Genomic DNA, 18,200 nt, shown 5'->3' with positions numbered 1-18,200 from the left:
TGGTGCAGCCTTGGAGCTGCCTCAAACTTCTCCTTGCTGCTGCCAAATGCATTCCCAATCCTTTCAGCACTTGGACCCAACCCAGCTTCTCCCCTGACTCTGCTGAGCTGCAGAAGGCAGGAGCTATGACCCAGGTGGTGGAGGGGTTGCCTGGGCCCTTGCACTGACATCTCCTGTGATGGGATATGAGCTGGGCATGAAGCCAGGAAAGAGCTCTGTGAGCTTGCTTTGAAGGTGATCTGTGTAATCAATCTGCCTGGGAGCAGCAGCTTGTGCTGTGGGAAGCAACCTAGGCTGCTCCAACAGCCTTGGGCAGTTGCCTGTTCCAGGGAAATCCAGCCTTTTGTTGTGTTTGCTGCTGCTTGGGTCTTTTTGCAAGCCATAGTACTGGGAACTGCAGTGTGGGTGTGAGCTGAGGCTGGAGTGAGCACCCATATCTTGCTCCCTGCACACACCCTGGCCCAAGACTTCAGGTATGACACACAGCTGGACAAAACCTCTTTATTTCAGCTGCTCTCTCCCTACAGCTCTACAAGACTGGGTGGACACAGAGGCATGTGCTACTCGAAGTAGACCCCATACACTGTGGCTACAGCAAAGAGGGAGGCGTTGGAGAAGGAGGCAGAGGCAAAGGTGTCGGTCTCAGGGTCCCACAGTCCCCGGCTGGCCACCACGAGGCTCTGCTGGCCCTGCTGGCCCAGCACCACGTGGCAGACCAGCTTGTAGCGGGGTGGCACCACCTCCTTGGCCTGGCTCTGCAGCAGCTCAGTCAGGCTCAGGGCTAGTGGGGCACTGCCCTGGGCACTGTACTCTGTGGCCCCCAAGGCACAGGCCAGGGTCCCCTCCAGCACCCGCTGCACCCGCTCCACATCAAACCTGCAGCCTTTGTCTGGCCCTATCCTGTAAGTGTTTTCAAGGCGGGTCTTGAGGATGGGTTGGAAAATGGGGAGCCCAGAGAAGCTGACACGTCTGTGGAGCATCCAGGATGGCCGCCTGCTCCCCGGGCCCATGCCGAAGGAGCTGCGGCGGCTGAGGATGGAATTGCGGCGGGAGAGCAGAGGGGGAGCTTTGCTGTCCTCAGGGCCCCGGGCTGGGGCTGCAGGCTGGGACCCACGGCGGCTACTGCGGAGTGCAGGGGCCTCAGTGCTGCCTGCAGCCAGCACCTGGGCTAGCAGGGCTATCTCTGGGACGGGCTGCTCAGCCATGGGGTGGCCTGCAAAGGAGATGTACTTGGGTGTTAGGTGAGGCAGGTGTCCTTTAGCCTCTCCATGCCTTCTGGCATGTGAGTCTCCATGAGATGAGACGCAGAGGGGCTGGGAGATCCATGGTAGCTGTCTTCCCTTCTCCAGTGCTTCCATGCCCATCAGACTCAGCCAGCTGGGGCTGATCCAGTGTGGTAGCGCATTGTCCACACAGCTCTCTGCTCTCCCATCCCCAGAACTTCCCCCAGCACAGGTGAGTAACTTTTTCCCCAGTGTTCGGTCTGCATCCCACACTTACCCTAAATTCCACTACTGTCCTTCCAGAGTAAACCCAGGGGACTTGTCTCTGGTGGATATCGCTGCCCAGGACCAACCTTTATCTTGCAAGTTGCTGTGAGCAGAGCCAAACCTGTTGTGCTCCTGGAAGGTGAAGTGTTGCTACGTGACACTGTAGGTCTCCAGGGCTGTTCTGGGGCATGGCTTCTGTAACTCCTTGTTTCCTGGTCCCTGGACAGCTCTGTTCCCCTTCACTCCTGCCCTCTGCATTTTCAGCTGTGTCAGCACAGGGATGTGGTTACTCCAGGCATGTGCCTTCCAATCTCCCTGGCAGCTCCCTGCCAGCCCTGAAAAATGCAGGCTGGTGTTGGATGTGCAAGAGAAGAGCAGGGTGTGGAGAGTAGCCTCTGTGATCACTACTTTGTGCCCTGACTGTGGGCTGCACTGGGGCTGGGCCCTCCAACACCTTGATTTTGCTCAGACATTTGCATCCTTAGGCTACTTATCTCCCGCTGCACCAAGGGAGAGTGTGTGTGGGTGGGCACCCACTGAATCATAGAATCACACAGTAGGTTGTGTTGGAAAGGACCTGAGAGATCATCTAGTTCCAAATCACCTGCAATGGGCAGGGATGCTACCCCAAACCAGAGTGCTCAGAGCCCTATCCAACCCAGCCTTGAACACTTCCAGGGACTGGATGGAGCACAGCTGTGGCATGTGCCAGGGCCCCTGCTGCTGTAATGCCTGGGGATGAGCAGATCCCTGGGGGCTCCTGACCCTGCCGGAGTTTCTCTCTGCCAGTGGAGCCCAGCCCAGCTGGTACGACACGGCTGTTCCATCAATGTGCCTTTGTCTGGCTTGGCTGCCGAGCTATTTGAGGAAAGTGGAGACGGCATTTGTGTTTCTATCTCCAGTTAGAGGTATTTATAGCCTGCCTCTGACTAGTGCTGCCAAGCACACTGCCAGCTGGACCCCTTCCCTTGGGGGGCTGCCTCAGCTCCGAGCCCCATTCCTGCCTTCCCTTGCACCACCCACTGACAAGCAAGGGTGGATCCCTCCATGGGTAATCCCCTCCTTGGGCTGCTTGGGGCCAGCCAAGGGTTGGAGAATGGCACAGCACTTGGTTTGGGCTTAGGTGAGCGGTTGCTTTGGGGGGTTGATCTAGTGGGTGGCATCCCTGCCCACGGCATGGGGGTTGGAAGTAAATGGTCCCTTCCCACCCAAGCCTTTCTGTGAGGCTGGTAATGCTGTTTTCTGCAAGCACCCGTACCCTAAGCAGACATGAGTGCTGCAGGGCTCTGGCCTGGGGCATCGCAGGAGAGAAGACTTCCCCCATTTCTGGGGACAAATCTCCCCGCTGGGCTCCAGTCTGCTCCAGTGCTGCTGCTGGGGACTCAGCCATGCCCAGCGGCTTTCTATGGGGGCTGTGCAGGTGGAGGTGAGGGTGATGTCCGTGCGTGTGCTGCCTTTTCCAAAATCCCAGCTGCCAGCCTCCCTTCACCCCCATCTCTCTGCTCCGCAGCAAAGCCGCCAGCTCGGGCCGCACCGTCCCCGTGCCAGGCGTGCCAGAGCCAAGCCCCGAATCACGGCAAGGAATTCCACTCGCTGCAAGAGGCGGATCAGCCCCGCTTCCCCATCCGGTGAGTGCCGGACGGAGCCGCCTTGGCAGCGCGGCTGTGCTTCACGCCTCATTGTCCCATGGCTCCCTCCCACCGCTCCCCCGGCAGCCCGGCCTCCAGCCCCGGCGCTGCCTGCCAGGTTTCCCTAGCAATGGGCCGTGCCGTACGACGCAGCCTGCTGGCTTCCTCCCCGCGGCCTCCCCGGGCTGGCCGGCCTCCCGACAGCCCCGGATCGCCCGCCGCCATCCTCGGGCCTCCTCCCGCCGCCGCGCTCTCTGAGGCCGCCCATGGCCGGACCCGGCTCGGCGCGGCTGCACGGCGACGTGGCCGCCTTCAGCGCTGCCCTGCGCACCCTGGTCAACAACCCCCAGTTCAGGTGAGGGCCCGGGCCGTGCCGCCTCCCCCCGACACTCCTCCTGCTTTCCCGCAGCCCCGAGCCCTTCGGCTGGGGCCATTGGGGCCCGCAGGGAATCCGGGGAGCCCCGGGCAGCTGGTGGGGCCGACGCGGCTTGTGCAGCGCTCCCCACACACCCGCATGCCAACAGGAGGCCAGGGCTGCCCCGGTGTGGCCCACCCTGCACAGCCATCCTCTCTCAGAAGGAGGGAGAGTTCCCGGGTGTGCCCAGACCCCCTCTGTCCCCCTGCATGGTGCCAAGAGGGCAAGGCAGTTTCCCAGGATAAATCCTATGCTAGGGCTCTTGCCCTTGTCAGGAATGTGGGTACATTGAGCTCCCCAGGAGCAGCGTACTCCCAGCTCAGTTCCTTTACCACCTGGCTTTATTGGTGCTTTATCCCCAGAGGGCATAGCATCCCTCCTCACAGGGTTTGGTATTCCTGCCACCTCTTGCCACAGCAGAGAGCAGAGATGCAGATGCTGCCTTGGCTTCCCTCACCCACATGGTATGTCCTGCCTGGCTGTGGTCCTCTTCACCCACTTCCTGCTGAGGCCTGGGCAGCCTATCTAACACCAGAGCTATCTAAGGAAATCCCCATTCCTGCTGAAATTTTTGGCTACCCAGAAGAGAAATCCCTGTAAAAACTCCCCAGCCACAGCACCAGGCAGTAGAGGAGTGGCTGACAGTGCCTGGTCATTCTCAGCCTACATCCTGCTGCTCACATCTTTTAACCCATACCTCTTATCCAGCATCCTGCAATCTGCATCCTGCAGCCTGAAGTCTGTGCTCTGCATCTATCTACTTTATCCCACATTCTGCATCCTTTCTCCTGTAGCCTGTATCTCACAGCCTGCACTCTGTAGCTTTTGTTCTTCATCCCACATCCTGCAACCTGTGTCCTGCATCCCAGACCTTGCATGCCATCATCATAGCTGGCATTCCGCATCTCACAGCCTGCATGCTGTGTTTTGCTTGCCCCTCTTGGCCTGTGGACCTCAATCACAGAGCAGTTTGTCATGATCTGCCTTGCAGGAGCAGTCATGGAGGACCTGTTGGGCTCTGCTCACAGCCCCCATCCTGCCCCAGCTGTGTGTCTCCTGATAGACACTTGGGACGACACAGTTGTCCTTCCTTCTGGTAGGCACATACACCAGAAGTGTCCTGTGGGACATTCTGAGGGTTTGTGCATGTCCTCATGGCAGTCAGAGTTTGAGTGGTGTGTCTTCTGCTCATTGGCCTGCTGGGATGGAGGAAGGGACAGGGAGATAGGTGGGCCATAGCCACAAGTGTCCTCAAGCTGGGGACTCCATGTCCTTTGCCTCCTTCCTTTCCCCTGATTGTGCCCCCCTTTTTTGGGGCCAGGGAGCTGGGGAAACATTTTGAGGAGGGGAGGGTTATGGGGAATCAGGGCAACAGGATGGTCCCTGTGCTCTGCTGTATGCCACAAGCTGCCCTGTTGGGCCAGTGCCAGCCCTTCTGGCAGTTGTGCCAGGGACTTCACATCCCTGAGATGATGAGTCAGTTCCCATGAGTCAAGGAGGCTGATCCCGGTGACAGCAACGCTTTCCTTGGCTCTGCTATACCGAAAGAGAAAGTCACTTTCTCCAGCTGTCCTTGGCCTTTCTCTGCCCTGCTCGGTGCCAGCACCCTGGGCTCTCTGTGCTTCCCAGAGGACCTGTTGTGCTCACCTCGCCTGCAGCATTCAAATGGCTGGAAAGAGCCACCAACAAGGTCCCCTCTGTTCCCCTGTTGGGACAAACACCTAGGTTAAAAGTAAAGGGTACTGCCCCCTGTGCCAGGCACTCCTGTGTGCCCTGTCCCAGCCCAGGGAAGGCTGTGTCCTTGCTTTCCAGCACCGTGTCCCTCATGTCCCCTCTCCCCCGCAGCGATGTGATGTTCGTGGTGGGGCAGGAGCAGCAGAAGGTGTTTGCGCACCGCTGTGTGCTGGCGTGCCGCTGCCAGGTGTTCCGTGGCATGCTCAGCCAGGACTCCTCCAGCAGCGTCCCACCCCAGGGCCCCTTCATCCTGGGCAACGTGCAGCCTGAGGTCTTCCTGGCCGTCATTGAGTTCCTCTACACCAACAGTGTCACCCTCAACAGCCACATAGTGAGTGGGGATGGGGCTGGTAGGGACCATGGATGTGGGAGGGATAAGAAGGGGATGCAGGGGAAGGGGTGCTTTGCGACTCTTGGTGTGCCAAAATTGGAGGAGATGTCTTGGGACCTCTGACTGTGCATACCCTGGATGGTGAGAATGGGGACACCACAGCAGAAGACCTAAATTTTTCTTCATGCTGCAGCCTTATCTCGCGTGCTCCACTCAGGAGCTCCTTTACCCTGGGCTGCTGTGCCCATCCATGCCCCCACATGCTGATGATCACAAAGTCCCTCTTGCCTGCAGGCACTGGAGGTGCTGACCTCGTCGGTGGAATATGGCTTGCAGGACCTGTGCAAGGTACGGTGCTATCTGGGCTGTGGGCAGTGGTGCCTCAGTGTCCCCAGGCTGGGCAGCACCCCAGGATGGTCCCTGCATGGCTGCTAGCTGGAGGTGCCTCTGAGGAAAGCACTGTGGTGAATTACACAGCCTTGGCCCTGCTTTTCTATCCTGGAAAGGCTCTCCAGTGGGATCCCCCTTGAGGGGGTGCAGCCTCGGCCGGGAATCCCACAGGGGAATCCCGAGAAATCACGGGGAAGACATGGAGTTTCACATCTCCTGCACAGCAAAGGTCAGGAGGAAAGCCCCTGTGCGTTCGCCCACACGTGCTCTCTGGTCATCTGACAGGATGATGCAGTTAGAGAGAGCCCCAGTGCTGGGAGCAGTCAGCACCTCAGCTGTGGTGCTGCCAAAGCTGTGCTGCTGCGGGTGGGAAGGTTTTGGGAAGGTGGCAGGGACACAGAGGAAGGGTGGGAGCTGAATGAGGAGGGGCCGTGGAGCTGAAGCAGCTCGGTGTTGGGCAGGGCAGCCAGGCCACGTCATCAGCCTGATTCCTGAATTACAGCCTGGCTGAACACGTGACCTGACATCTCACACCCAGACTTCCTCCCCATCACACTGGGAAAGTACCTCAGGAGCTGAGGAATCGTGGGCTCCTGTCTGCCAGAGTGGTGGGATGGGACCTGTGGGAACAAGATCAGCCAAAGCCCAGAGGTGGCAGAGCGGTCAAACAGCTGTCTGGCCAGGGAAGGGATACAAGGGGTGTTGCAGAGAAAGGGGACCCTGGTGCTCCTCTCATGAGTCACAACCCACCACCCAGCAAATGCATCCTAAGGGGGTTGATCTGCATAGAGGAGGGGTGGGAAGGAAAGGGGCTGACCAAGGACAGCTGGTGAAACCATGTCAGTGTGCCCAGCTGCAGGGTGACCTCATATCCCTCCTGCCAATGACTCAGGGCCCTTCTGTCCCAGCTGACAGCTCCTCCCTGCATGTCACATCCCCTTGGGTTTCCCAGGGACTCTGGTAGGCAGCTGAGATAGGCAGGAGAGAGGTCCCACTCATGATAAACATGCTGGTCTGGCTGCATCCCACCTGCATTATCCGTGTAGGGGATGCAGCTGGAGATGCTGTTCCCCCTGCAGTCACAGCCAGAGCACAGCTGGCAGGCAGGGCTAGGGCAAAGCTGAGGGCACCCAGTGCACTGCAGCTGGCACCAGGATTGTGCCCTATGGCAGAACATGGATGGCATCTATAGGATTAAGGGACCCACCTGGGGCTATCAGATTGGCTGGGTTTGGTCACATCAGTCTTGGTCCCTGTCTCCATCAGTGGCCAAGCTGGCTGCTCACATCCACACTGCAAGGCCTCATGCCACAGGCCAATGCTTATGAAATCCTGGGGGGCTGAAAGTGCCTCTGCCCCACATTCCATGTTCTGGGGGCTCAGGGGATGCTGAGAGTTTTGTGGGGGGATGGCAGGGTTGTGTCCCTCACTCTGGCCACCCTCTCCCTGTCTGTCTTACAGCTCTGTGTCAAGTTCATCAAGGACACACTGAGTGTGGAGCAGGTCTGCGAGGCTCTGCAGGTAAGAGTCACACCAGTGGGGTCACAAAGGCTTAAAAATAACCTGTAGAATTTTGGGGGCAGGATCAGACTTGACCCTTCTGTTCTCGCTGGACAGTGGGGCAGGATTTCCCACTCAGCCCTGGCCCAGCAGCTGTCCTGCCAGCTCCCAGACCATTGGGATTGTACCAGGGCTGCAAGGGACAGTGGGCCACCAGATCCTGGCAGAGAAGTGTCTTCTCTGTCAGCCTGAGCAGGACTGGCCAGAACTTCACAGTGCCAGGGCTTTGTCATCATCTGCATGAAAGTGGGAGGCACTGGGTTTTGGGGAGCCAGTCCCAAAACCCCTGCTGAGAGTTGAAGCACCTAAAAATAGCCTTGCAAAGGTCCTAATGGCCCTTTCCATGCTACTTGGTGGGACCAAGGCTGCTCTGCAGAGAAGGGGTATTTGTTTAATCTCCCACAAGCTAAACCAATCTTGGGGTGAGGCTCTGCCCTAGAACACAGAGCCCCAGCCAGATGTGGTGCCAGACCACTGCGACAAATGGAGCTAAAATTGGCCCAGAGGAAACAAAAGAAGAAACCCCAAAACCCCAGAACAAAACAAACCTGAAGAAAACAGCTTGTCTGCCCTCCCCACTTGCGTCAGCACTGGTCCCCTGCTGTGGTGGAGGGGGACATGATGTTCACCCTGCCTGTGTGGTCCTGAGTACCCCACACACAGCGGCTGCTGTGGGGGGATGGGGTTGTGCCCTCCTGGTAACCTGATGGGCAGTGCCAGCCCTGGGATGAGCATTGCTCAGTAGGGCTGGGAGAACATGAGAGCAATCCCAAATTCCTGCTGCAGTGGGGGATGGCAGCTATAGGTCAGGCTGAGGCTGGCACCAGGGGTATGGGGTGCTTGTGGGGGGCTTTAAGCTGATCCTGTGCCCGCACAAGGAGCACTGGGGACTGGTGGTTTCATGTGCCTGTGGTGTTACCTTGTGAGAACAGCACCAGGACTTCTTGCCCACTATGGGCTCGGTGAGGTGTCTGAGCAGAGGTGGAAAATCACACGTCTGCTTAGAGTGGGGCTGGGTAACCATTGTGGGCATTAGAGCCACCAAAACATTTGGTCTTGGGCAGGCCAAAAAAGGAGGGAGGGCCTTGGTGCCCCTTCCTCCCCACACTCTGCCATGGTACCCAACCCAGAGGGATATGTTCCTCACCTGTGCCCCTGACAGTGCCCATGTTTCTTTAGAGCTTTGGCAGGGAGTCCCACCTGCCCTGCACCCCCTTGCAGGTGTCTGTGTTGTCTCACAGGCTGCGGTGACCTATGGGCAGGTGGACCTCCAGCAGCACTGCCTGGCCTTCATCGAGGGCTGCACCGCGGTATGGTGGCAGGTGATGGGGGAGCATGGTGTGGGGTACCCCAGGGCATGGGGGGCACGTGGCATGGAGAACACTGCATGAGGCAAGGACAGGATGGCTGGAGGTTGGGAGAGGACCAAATGGTACTTGGAGAGAAGATGCTGGGTGACTGGCAGAGGCAGGTTGGGGGTTACTGGAGTGCCAGAGGATTGGAGTTTGTGTTGTGAGATGCTGGAATGCCAGGCAGGGATGGCACCAGGATGTGTCTGATGGATGGGGGTGGTGATTGGGTGGGGTCCTGGTTCCAGCACCCTGGTGTTGTGGTGTGCTGGCAGGCAGTGGTGCAGACCCAGGGCTTCCGTGAGCTCTCTGACGTGGTGCTGGCGCGGGTGCTGCGCAGTGACCGCCTGGCCGTGGATGAGCTGGAGCTGGTGCAGGCTGTGCGGGAGTGGGCATACGTCAGCTCGGTGAGTGTCACGCAGCAAGGACCACCCAGGGGTGCCTGGGCCCCCACCAGCCCAGGCTGGGAGTGTAGGCACGCTGTCCCTGAGGCCAGGGCTCTGTGATGCACACAGAATCTGTGTCACTCCCGCCAGGCCCCTGCCTCCCCTGGTGCCCAGGACATCACCAGCCTCATCCCTCACATCCTGATCTCTGACAGGCTGTCCTGGAGCGTCCTGTGCCAGAGGTGGCTGCCCTGCCAGTGAGGGAGCTGCGTCTGCCCTTGCTGGCACCCAGCGAGCTGGTGACACTGGAGAGCCACAATCAGCAGGACCTCCTCATCCCGGTGAGCTGCTGCCTGTTCTTAGTGTCCCCTGACTGACCTCCAGGGCTGGAGGGTGCTGTGGGATGGGCTGAGGAGGACCACAATGAGGCAATGCTGATGCCCCCATGCCCACAGGTGGAGAGCATCGCTGCAGCCTGGCGTGCCCACGCTCTGAGGAGGGGCAGTGGGGTGCCCTCCCGCCTCTGCCGTCCCCGCCAGGGCACACGGCCCCGCGACCATCACCGTCACCTCGAGCCACACGCCAAGTAGGGGCTGGGCAAGGAGTTTTGTCCAGCCCAGCCAGGGACTCTGCAGCGGGGCAGGCAGTGGGGCTGGGCACTGATGCTGCTGTGGCCAAGAGCATTGATAAGGTGCTTTGTCACATGTCACAGCGTCAGGGCTAGGGCAGGATGCCTGGGTCACCCCAAAAGTGGTGCAGGGGCTGGGGGTAGGGTAGGGCTGGGCTATGCAATGGGTGCAAGAACACTGCAGGCTGCCCAGAGAGTGACCCAAGGGTGGTGGGGCTGCAGCGATCCCTGCGGGACAGGGATCCAAGATGAGCTCTGCCTTCCCCGGGGCCGTGCTGCCCTCCCCTGGCAGAGAGGCCGTGCTGCAGTGGGAAAAAGCACCAGCACCTACCTGGGCAGGGGCACAGGGACCCTGGGGCTTGGAGGGGGTGCAGGTACGAGGGGACACATGGGTTCTTTGCACGCACTGCTGCACCGGCAAGCTCCCAACCCCCGTCAAGCCCTACCAGCAGGCCACACACACACAGGACAGGCTGCCAGCCCCACCAAGTGCCACACACACAGTATACAGCTCTCCTTGCACCCCCCGTTGAGTGTGTGCACACAGCTGGGTCTGTCTCAAGCACACATACCCCGCTTCCAGCTGTGTTCCCCAGGAGAAAGGGCCGGACACAGCAGGTAATTTATATATAATATATATATTTACTCTTTAAAAATAAACCTTCAGTCCCCACTACCGCCTGTACAAACTACAAAAATAAACCTTTGCTCTCTTTGATATAAATAACTTAGATGGCGTGTTTGGGGGGGGACTGCCCGCCGTGCCCACGCCTGGCACGGGGACAGGGTCCCCAAGGCCACCCCTGCTCAGTGGCAGTGTTGGGGGGCCTGGGGCCGCAGGCACAGCAAACACCGCTGGAGTTAAAGTGCTGGGTAACGGCGCGGACGGTGCCCGGGATGGGGACGGGGACAGGAATGGGGACAGGGGCTGGCTGCAGGGACAGCCCCGTTGCACGGGGACATGGTAAGAAATACCGTTTCCCAGCAAGATGTGCCTGGTGGCACCATGGGAGCCCACGTCAGCGTGCAGCGCCCTGTGTGTGCTCAAGCCTGTGCCGTCCCCTGGACAGAGCACAAGTGTGACACAGGGGCTGTGGTCGTGGGACAGCTCAGGGGCTTGGCACAGCGAGAACCACTCCAAGGATCTCCCCCTTCCAAAACCCTGCCTGTGTGCTGGGGAGCAACAGGCTCCCTTTCTCCACTGTGGCACATCCATGATCTCCAGCCTTTCCATACTTGCCACTGGGGAAACTGAGGCACAGACTAGCATGTTGGAAGGGGTGAGCTGCCCATGGAGTGGGGGCATGAACCAGGTCTGTGCCCCCAGGCTCCGGCTTACTCCAGTGGGCAGCCCTGCACTGGGCAAAGGGTCTGCCCGCTCCCTGCCTGCACCCTGGGCAGCCAGGTGAGGCTGTAGGCTGAGAAATAAATCTTTTAAAATAAGCTTAAAAATATATATCTCTCTATAGATAGTTTCCCTTTGCAATAAATAAAGGTGGGGGTGCCCACCCTAGGCCTTGCCCATGGCATGCCAGGGCATAGCTGGCTCTGGGGCTGCCCCCTTATCAGCACAGGGGGCATCAGGGCACCCTGTTGGGGGTACCCCAGCTCATGGCCTGGGATGGGTGGTCCCAGGAGGAGGTGATGGGGAGCAGGCAGTGACCCCACAGAGGGGGAGCTGGCATGGCACCGAGTCCACCTTGCCAGCAGCTCCAGAAACAGAGGGGGGAGTTAGTGCTTCCATTTCTGGGGGACAATAAGTCCAGGGCAGGATAACCCCAAGCCCTGGGTGATGGGACATGGCACCAACGGTACAGCCTCGGGTGAGGGACACACGGGCACGGCATGGCCTGCACACAGCTTGCATAGAAGTGCCAGCCTGCCCTACCAAGCCCCGGTGCAGGATGCAGGGGCCGGTCCTCCTCGGCCAAGACCGCTCCGGCGATTAGCAGCACGACAACGGGTGACCCCGCTCTGCACCCTCCTGTGCCCACTGGGTGCTGGGGAGATGCTCTGCCCAGGAACCAGCAATCTGTAGGGAGAGAGATCTGGGGGTCAGTTGGGGCCCTCCACACCCACCCTGCACCCCACGCTGCCATGCCCAGCCCTGGGTAGGGTGTCCCCAAGCTCACCTAGCGCCAGGCACCTGCCCCGTGGTGGTGTCCCATGTTCTGCATCTCAAAGGTGTCGGGCACAGCGGCGCCGCTGGTGCTGGGCTCGTCCAGGCAGTCCCGCTCGCCACTGGTGAAGCCCTCAGGGCTGAAGGCGGGGTAGGAGCCGGGCAGTGAGGGGTGCAGGGCCACTGTCACCGACGCGGTGGCCGTGACGGTGGTGTAGCTGCCGGCAGGACCCTGCAGGTGGGTGCTGTAGGTGGGCAGGGCTGCAGAGGGCGCTGGCCGGGTGCCCGCTGGGCAGGGCTGAGGAGGATCTCGGGGCAGCGTGGTGCACGGCTCCCCGAAGGGCAGGGGGGCTGCAGGCTGAGGGCCAGACGCCTCTTTCTTCCCCTGAGCCTCCAGGCTGTCCTTGTAGGGCTTCAGCACCTGGAGGGGGAGCATGAAGCATGAGGGTCCCCAGTCATACTGAGCATCCCTCTGGCAACACCACCAGCCCCCATCCCCCAGCTCTATCCATGACCTTCTCCCTGGGGCTGCAGGGGAGTTGGAAATGCCACAGTGGGTAGAGACACTCACAGTGATGCGGGGGAAGCTGGGGTCCTTGCCAGCCTCCAGTAGGATGTGTGCTGGGGCAGGAGGCACAACGAAGGGTCCCCTTGGGCTGCCTGGCCCCATGCTCTCCGTGTACTGCTCTGTGTCAGAGGGCTCAGGGAAGGTAGCGGGCCAGGCTGGAGCACGCCGGACGTAAAGTCCCCCAGGGCCCAGACATGGGGGTATTGACTCTGGTGGGGGTAGGCAAGGGCCATTATCCACCAGGGATGCCTGGGGAGAGAACACAGGTCAGAGGAGCCAGGGACAGAGGAGTATGGAGAAGTAGGGAGTAAGGGTTGATGCGAGGATGGGGATGTGGGTGATGCCAGGTGAAGCAAGGATGGGATCAAATGCATCAGGGAGGGGTGGGGAAAGTTGTGTGTGGAATGGAGCAGGAACAAAGTCAGGTAGGTATGGGGCAAGTAGGATATGGGTCAGAGAAAGGATGAGGTAAAAGAGGGATGGTACAGGGCAAAAGATGGACTGAGATGGTTTCGAGATGAAGTTGGGACTGGACAAGGCAAAGATGGATAAAGGGCAAAAGGTGGGCAGGGAGAGGGGCAATGGGGGATGGAGAGACAGGGTACAGGGCTGGGGAGGATAAGGGAGAGGAGGGATGGAGGGGTCTTGTACCTCAGGGGGTGGCCCGATGACAGAGAGCAGCACGGGCAGCAGCACCAGCCCATTGAGCAGCCCCAGCAGCGTCAGGATGGTCAGCACCGCAAAGAAATACCTGAGGGGGCCATAGGCACATGGGGTAAGCAGGCACAGCCATCATGAGCCTTTCCTATCACAAACATGGCTTCCCACTCCACACCCCCTGGCCCTGCCATGTCTCCCCAGCCTCCAGGCAAGATGGAATGGCAGTCCCCAGCAAGATGTCCTCACCAGCTACCCCACATCCCCACTACCAGACAAGGGGACTGCCACACCCACCAGCCCCTACTGCCCAAGTTTTTGTAGGGCAGCACGTGGCTGATTTACCCTTCTTCAGTGCTCACCTCATGATGAAATCAAACTCAGAGCCAGCCAGCATGAGGACACCCAGGAGGGTGGAAACAGCACCATCCATCACAGGTGCAAAAGTGTGCTCCAGTGCTGCAGCTGAGCGCACATTCCTGCTCCCCGCAGCTGTCAGGAAGCCCTGAGTGGGATGGAAATGTCATGCGGGGCTGTCCCCATGTGCCACCCATGATGGGCCACCCATTAGGACATGGCCAAGCGGGTGAGGGTGCCAGGGAGTGGGAACTGGGATCAGCCTGTACTCACCAGGGCCACATGGACAGTAAACTCCACACCGATGCCCACCGAGGCAATGAGGATGACCACAGGGATGGCGCTCAGCTTGATGCCCATCAGCCCCATGATGCCAAACAATTCCACAGCAATCATGGCCAGGATGGAGACCTGGAGGGTGATGGGGTCAATGAGAGATGGCTTTGATTGGCTGTCCCCCATCCCTGGCAAGCCTGACCCTACTCCATATAGAGCAGCCTCACCTCCCTGACCCTTTTCCCTCGATTTGGAGTGTCCCTTTGTCCCATCTTCTGGGGATAGCCCTCACCCTGCTCTGCATGGATGTCATCAAACCCCTGCCCACTACACACATTCCCAACATAACAGGTTCCCTGATCACTCCATGTGGCTCCCCCAACAACTGCCACCTCCACATGGGTGTTCCTGTCACTCTCTTCTGCATGGATGTATCCAGGGCCCCCTGTTCTCTTCATCAATGATATAACTAATCCCTCCATACAGGAGTCCCCCACCCACTGCCACCCTCATATGGGCATCCCTTCCCTCCCCTGGCCACTCCATCACCCAATTCCCATGAAGCAGGAACCCACGGCCACTCAGCAGGATGGGAGAAAGGCTGGATGTCCCTGTCCCCACCCATCAGGCCCATCCCGGTGCATCAGGGTGCGTACTCACGATGATGCCAGCGGTCCAGGGGTTGAGCAGAAGCAAGGCGCACACGAGGAAGGTGCAGGCCAGCAGGATGCTGATGGCCAGCAGGAACCAGTGCCGCAGGCCGATGTACTGCTCCCAGAAGAGGAAGGGGTAGCCACTGGGGTAGCTCAGCACGCCGTGGCGCTGCGCAGCCTCCTGGCAGATGGCCCGAACGCTCTCAATCGCCTCCACAAAGTCGGACGTGCGACGCAGCCCGCTCAGGTAGAAGGGGAACTGGGCAAACTCCAGCGGCTGGGCTGCTGGGACTGTGAGGAGATCACAGGCAGTGTGAGGGTATGGGCAGTGCAGGTGGACAGGCAGCACAAGAGCACCAACCTGATGCCTGGCTGGCCACCACAGGTCTGAGGAGTGTGTAGGGAACAGACTGGGGTCAAGGAGGAGGGCAGGGCATTCCTCTGCCTGTAGGATTTTTGTGCATTAGTGGGTTACTCTTTGCAGTGAGATGCTCCTGGGCTGGAGTAGGTGTGTGTTGCTAAGCGCAAGGGGAATACACAGGGGGATGCTCAGGGTGTGGGATGCAGGAGGATGAGGGTTAAGCATGGGGAAGCAAGGCAGTTTACCAGACGGGGTGAGGGATGTGAGGGGTTTCCCTTCAAGGCAAAAATGTGTGGGGAATGGGGTACTCTGCAGAAGGATATTGGGGGCAGAGGGGACCTTGAGGAGCCCACCATGCTCACTCACTTCGCAGGTTCTCGCCTGTGGTGTCGTACTTGTCATGAATCCACTCGGGGGGTGGGGGGTAGAAGTTGGCCTGGGAGGCAGCAAAGCCCAGGGGGTCGTTGCTGGCCCACACTGTCAGGCAGATGTAGAAGGTGTCAGGGGGGATGATGCCATTCTCATCCACCAGTCGCCGCGTGGTCAGCTACAGGAGAGACCAGGAGTGGACATGAGCTGGGCAGCTGGGGCAGAGACATCCCCAGCCCAGTCAGCCCAGCGCTGTCATCACTCACCTGGTTGAAGTTGAAGGGCTCCTTCTTGTTGCCGGTCTGGATGAGGAGCTTGTATGCCAGTGCCCCATCCTCGGAGCCATTGCGGTAGCTGTCATGAGTGATGCGCCCAGCCTGCCAGTCCCTGTCAAAGGTGGCCTGAAGCCCTGGGGATGCAGAATGGGGGGTAAGCATTCCTGGGGATACACCACCCTGCACACCACCCCGTGTGACCCAGGAAGTGTGGTGCCAAAGGGATGGACACAGAAACCCCAAGGCTCAGCTTCCAGTGCTGGGCACCTTGGGACCAACCTCCCCAGGGTGCTGCACACAAGGGAGGGCATTCCCAGGTCAGTGGGGAGCATGCAGGCTGAGGAGAGGACTGTCAGGCAGGGGAAGTCATGGAGAAGAGGCATGTCCCTCACCTCTCAGCCAGTCCTGGAAGTAATGGAGCCACATTTTAGGCAGGTCTTGGTTGCCCTCCCGCACCACGTACTTGACGGTGCTGAAGGCCTGGTGCAGGCTCAGCAGGGCAGCCTGGGCTCCCGGGTAGTGGAATCCACCCTTAGTGACAATGAACATGTTGTAGAAGGAGAAGTACTTGAACTGGGCCGAGATGAAGGCGTGTGCCTTGGTGTCCCGTGGCACGATGTCCGTCAGGTAGAGGCCATCATGTACCATGGTGGTGCCATAGAGGCTCAGCCCTAGCAGTGCCAGGAACAGCACCACCACCACCGCCTGTGGGGACAATGGGGAGGTCAGAAACAGTCCTGTGCCACCCACCCACCCTGAGTGGCACCACCAACCAGGGCTGTCCCCCCCTCACCTTGGTCCGGGTGCGCAGAAGGAGTGGGGCGTACTTCTCCCGGGCGAAATCAGCGAGGCTCCAGCGGCAGAAGGGCAGGGGGACACACTCCCGGCCACCCTTGGCCTCATCCAGCTGCGACAACAGATCCCGGGTGGAGCTGGATGGGGCGAAGACCTGCGAGCCCAAGGGATCACTGTGGGGCAGCAGGATGGCAGGTGAGGTGCACACCTGGGAGGTGGGTGGCAGGACAGTGACAATGTGGTGGCCTGAGGGGTCACACCGGGTGAAGGCTTGCACGGTGGTGGTGATCTGGGTGCTGGTGGCCATGCCGGGGTGCCCATAAGGAGATGGGTGGCAGGCATGGTTGTCATTGGCATCAGCAAGCTCTTGAGGCTGGATCTGGATGACCCTTGAGGAGCAAGGGCTGCATGGAGAGAGTGGAGGAGTGAGAGAAGGATGAGATATTTAGTCACCCTCTCTTCTTTAGGGAGCTGTGGGGTCAGACCCAGCCCAGCCTGCCCAGTGCCAGTACCTGTAGAAGCAGCAGAGGATGTCGAGCCGGCGTTTCTCCCGGCGGTGCAGGTCCAGGCTCAGGATGGCAGGGAAAACAAAGAGCACCATGGCGAAGTTGAACACAACAACCACTGCAGCCTGTAGGTATTGGGGGACACACGTCAGAGAGGGGTCTGGCCATCCCTTCCCATCCCCTGGAAAGGGACTGTGGCCCTACCTGGAGGGAGAAGGCACGCAGGGCAGGGATGGGCACCAGGGCTGCCATGAAGAAGGCAATCATGTTGCTGACAGAGGTGAGAGCCACGCTGGTCCCCGTGCGCTTCAGACACTCACCCGTCCGCTCCTGCAGGGACAGAGAAGGGGTGATGAGAGGGACCATGGGGAGGCAGGAGGAGGCCGAGAAGCCCCTAGGCAGTGCTCAGTGCTCACCTTGAAGGGGATGTGCTGGCTCGTCTCGGTGAAGGCGTGAGCCAAGAGGAACATGTCATCCACCCCAATGCCGAGGGCCAGGAAGGGCAGGACCTGCCACAGAGCATTTGGCATGAGCAGAGGGACATAGTCACCACCTGAGAGCGGACTCAGGGTCCCACCCACCTCACAGTACCCAGCACATACCTGGGTGGTGGCTGCATTGAAGGAGATGCCCAGCAGTGAGCAAAGCCCCAGGCCAGAGGCGACGGAGAGAGCCACAAGCAGGACCCCAGCCAGGCCCACAGCCCCTTGGGACTTGGAGCAGTCCCACCGCAGCATGGTGACACAGGCGTAGGCCAGCTGCAAGAGCACAGTGGGTTAGCAGGGGCCTGGGGGAGATGGAGGGATGGCAGAGGACAGAGAGAGGGGGCACACATACCATGAGGAGGTAGCCCCCAGCCACCCGGATGACGCTGACGTCAGAGAAGGACTTCATGATGTCGTTGAGTGTGGTGGTGGAGAAAGCATGGACACTCTGTGTGGCGTTGGGAGGGATGGAGTCCTGTGCCAGCTGCAAGAGGTGCATTCCATTAGAGGAGTCAGGAGCCCCCTGCTCTACAGTACACCCACCCCAGAGCCACTCAGGGTGTCAGCATCATCACTGACACTCCCTAGGGATGCGCTGGACTAAAAGAGAGTAGTGCCAGAACCCGTGGCCACATGAAAACCTGGGCACAGAGGGATGCCATGCACAGGCTCACCCCTGCCCAGCCCCATGTGGGGGCTGTTCCCGGTGCTCACCTCCACGAATTTCCTCTGCCAGGCCTCCAGGATGGCTCCTGCCTTCTCCTCGCTCCAGCTGATATCGTGGATCTCGTAGTCATCCTTGAAGTGCTCATAGAGCTGCCGGGGGCTCATGAGGAGGAACATGGTCTGCAGGGCCTCGGCGCTGGGG

General features: G+C 59.8%; 3 protein-coding genes across 3 annotated transcripts in view; 1 reads left to right on the top strand and 2 right to left on the bottom strand.

Moving 5' to 3' along the window:
• Window positions 1–334: 334 nt before the first annotated feature.
• On the bottom strand, window positions 335–1,769 carry DYNLT4 (dynein light chain Tctex-type 4). The gene is made up of 2 exons (XM_005482197.2): window positions 1,501–1,769; window positions 335–1,213 (listed from the first exon to the last, which is right to left on the bottom strand). The coding sequence occupies exon 2, from the start codon at window positions 1,203–1,205 to the stop codon at window positions 561–563; it is 645 nt and encodes a 214-aa protein (XP_005482254.2). The 5' UTR covers window positions 1,206–1,213; window positions 1,501–1,769; the 3' UTR covers window positions 335–560.
• Window positions 1,770–3,125: 1,356 nt separating this feature from the next.
• BTBD19 (BTB domain containing 19) lies at window positions 3,126–11,057 on the top strand. Its single transcript, XM_005482199.4, is given in 9 exon segments — window positions 3,126–3,347; window positions 3,349–3,473; window positions 5,379–5,598; window positions 5,893–5,946; window positions 7,450–7,509; window positions 8,790–8,858; window positions 9,173–9,304; window positions 9,499–9,624; window positions 9,739–11,057. Coding segments are annotated over 9 exon segments (1,092 nt in total). The 5' UTR covers window positions 3,126–3,176; the 3' UTR covers window positions 9,874–11,057.
• PTCH2 (patched 2) overlaps window positions 10,531–18,200 on the bottom strand; it is a 21,416-nt gene continuing 13,746 nt past the window's right edge. The window contains 17 exon segments of the mRNA XM_005482198.4: window positions 10,531–11,943; window positions 12,044–12,451; window positions 12,602–12,847; window positions 13,250–13,349; window positions 13,618–13,760; window positions 13,886–14,023; window positions 14,549–14,832; window positions 15,269–15,449; window positions 15,538–15,680; window positions 15,939–16,251; window positions 16,340–16,745; window positions 16,854–16,972; window positions 17,052–17,177; window positions 17,264–17,356; window positions 17,450–17,605; window positions 17,685–17,816; window positions 18,047–18,194. Of these exon segments, the coding sequence (XP_005482255.3) occupies window positions 12,044–12,451; window positions 12,602–12,847; window positions 13,250–13,349; window positions 13,618–13,760; window positions 13,886–14,023; window positions 14,549–14,832; window positions 15,269–15,449; window positions 15,538–15,680; window positions 15,939–16,251; window positions 16,340–16,745; window positions 16,854–16,972; window positions 17,052–17,177; window positions 17,264–17,356; window positions 17,450–17,605; window positions 17,685–17,816; window positions 18,047–18,194 (3,136 nt within the window). The 3' untranslated portion in view covers window positions 10,531–11,943.

The sequence above is a fragment of the Zonotrichia albicollis genome, chromosome 8 (genome assembly GCF_047830755.1).
Source record: "Zonotrichia albicollis isolate bZonAlb1 chromosome 8, bZonAlb1.hap1, whole genome shotgun sequence".
NCBI lineage: Eukaryota > Metazoa > Chordata > Aves > Passeriformes > Passerellidae > Zonotrichia > Zonotrichia albicollis.
Note: the sequence above shows the minus strand (reverse complement) of the source record. Positions and strands in the feature narration are given on the sequence as shown.

Bases quoted from the DNA above. Each gene is read 5' to 3' on its own strand.
- DYNLT4 (XM_005482197.2), bottom strand. From the start codon at position 1,205: ATGGCTGAGCAGCCCGTCCCAGAGATAGCCCTGCTAGCCCAGGTGCTG.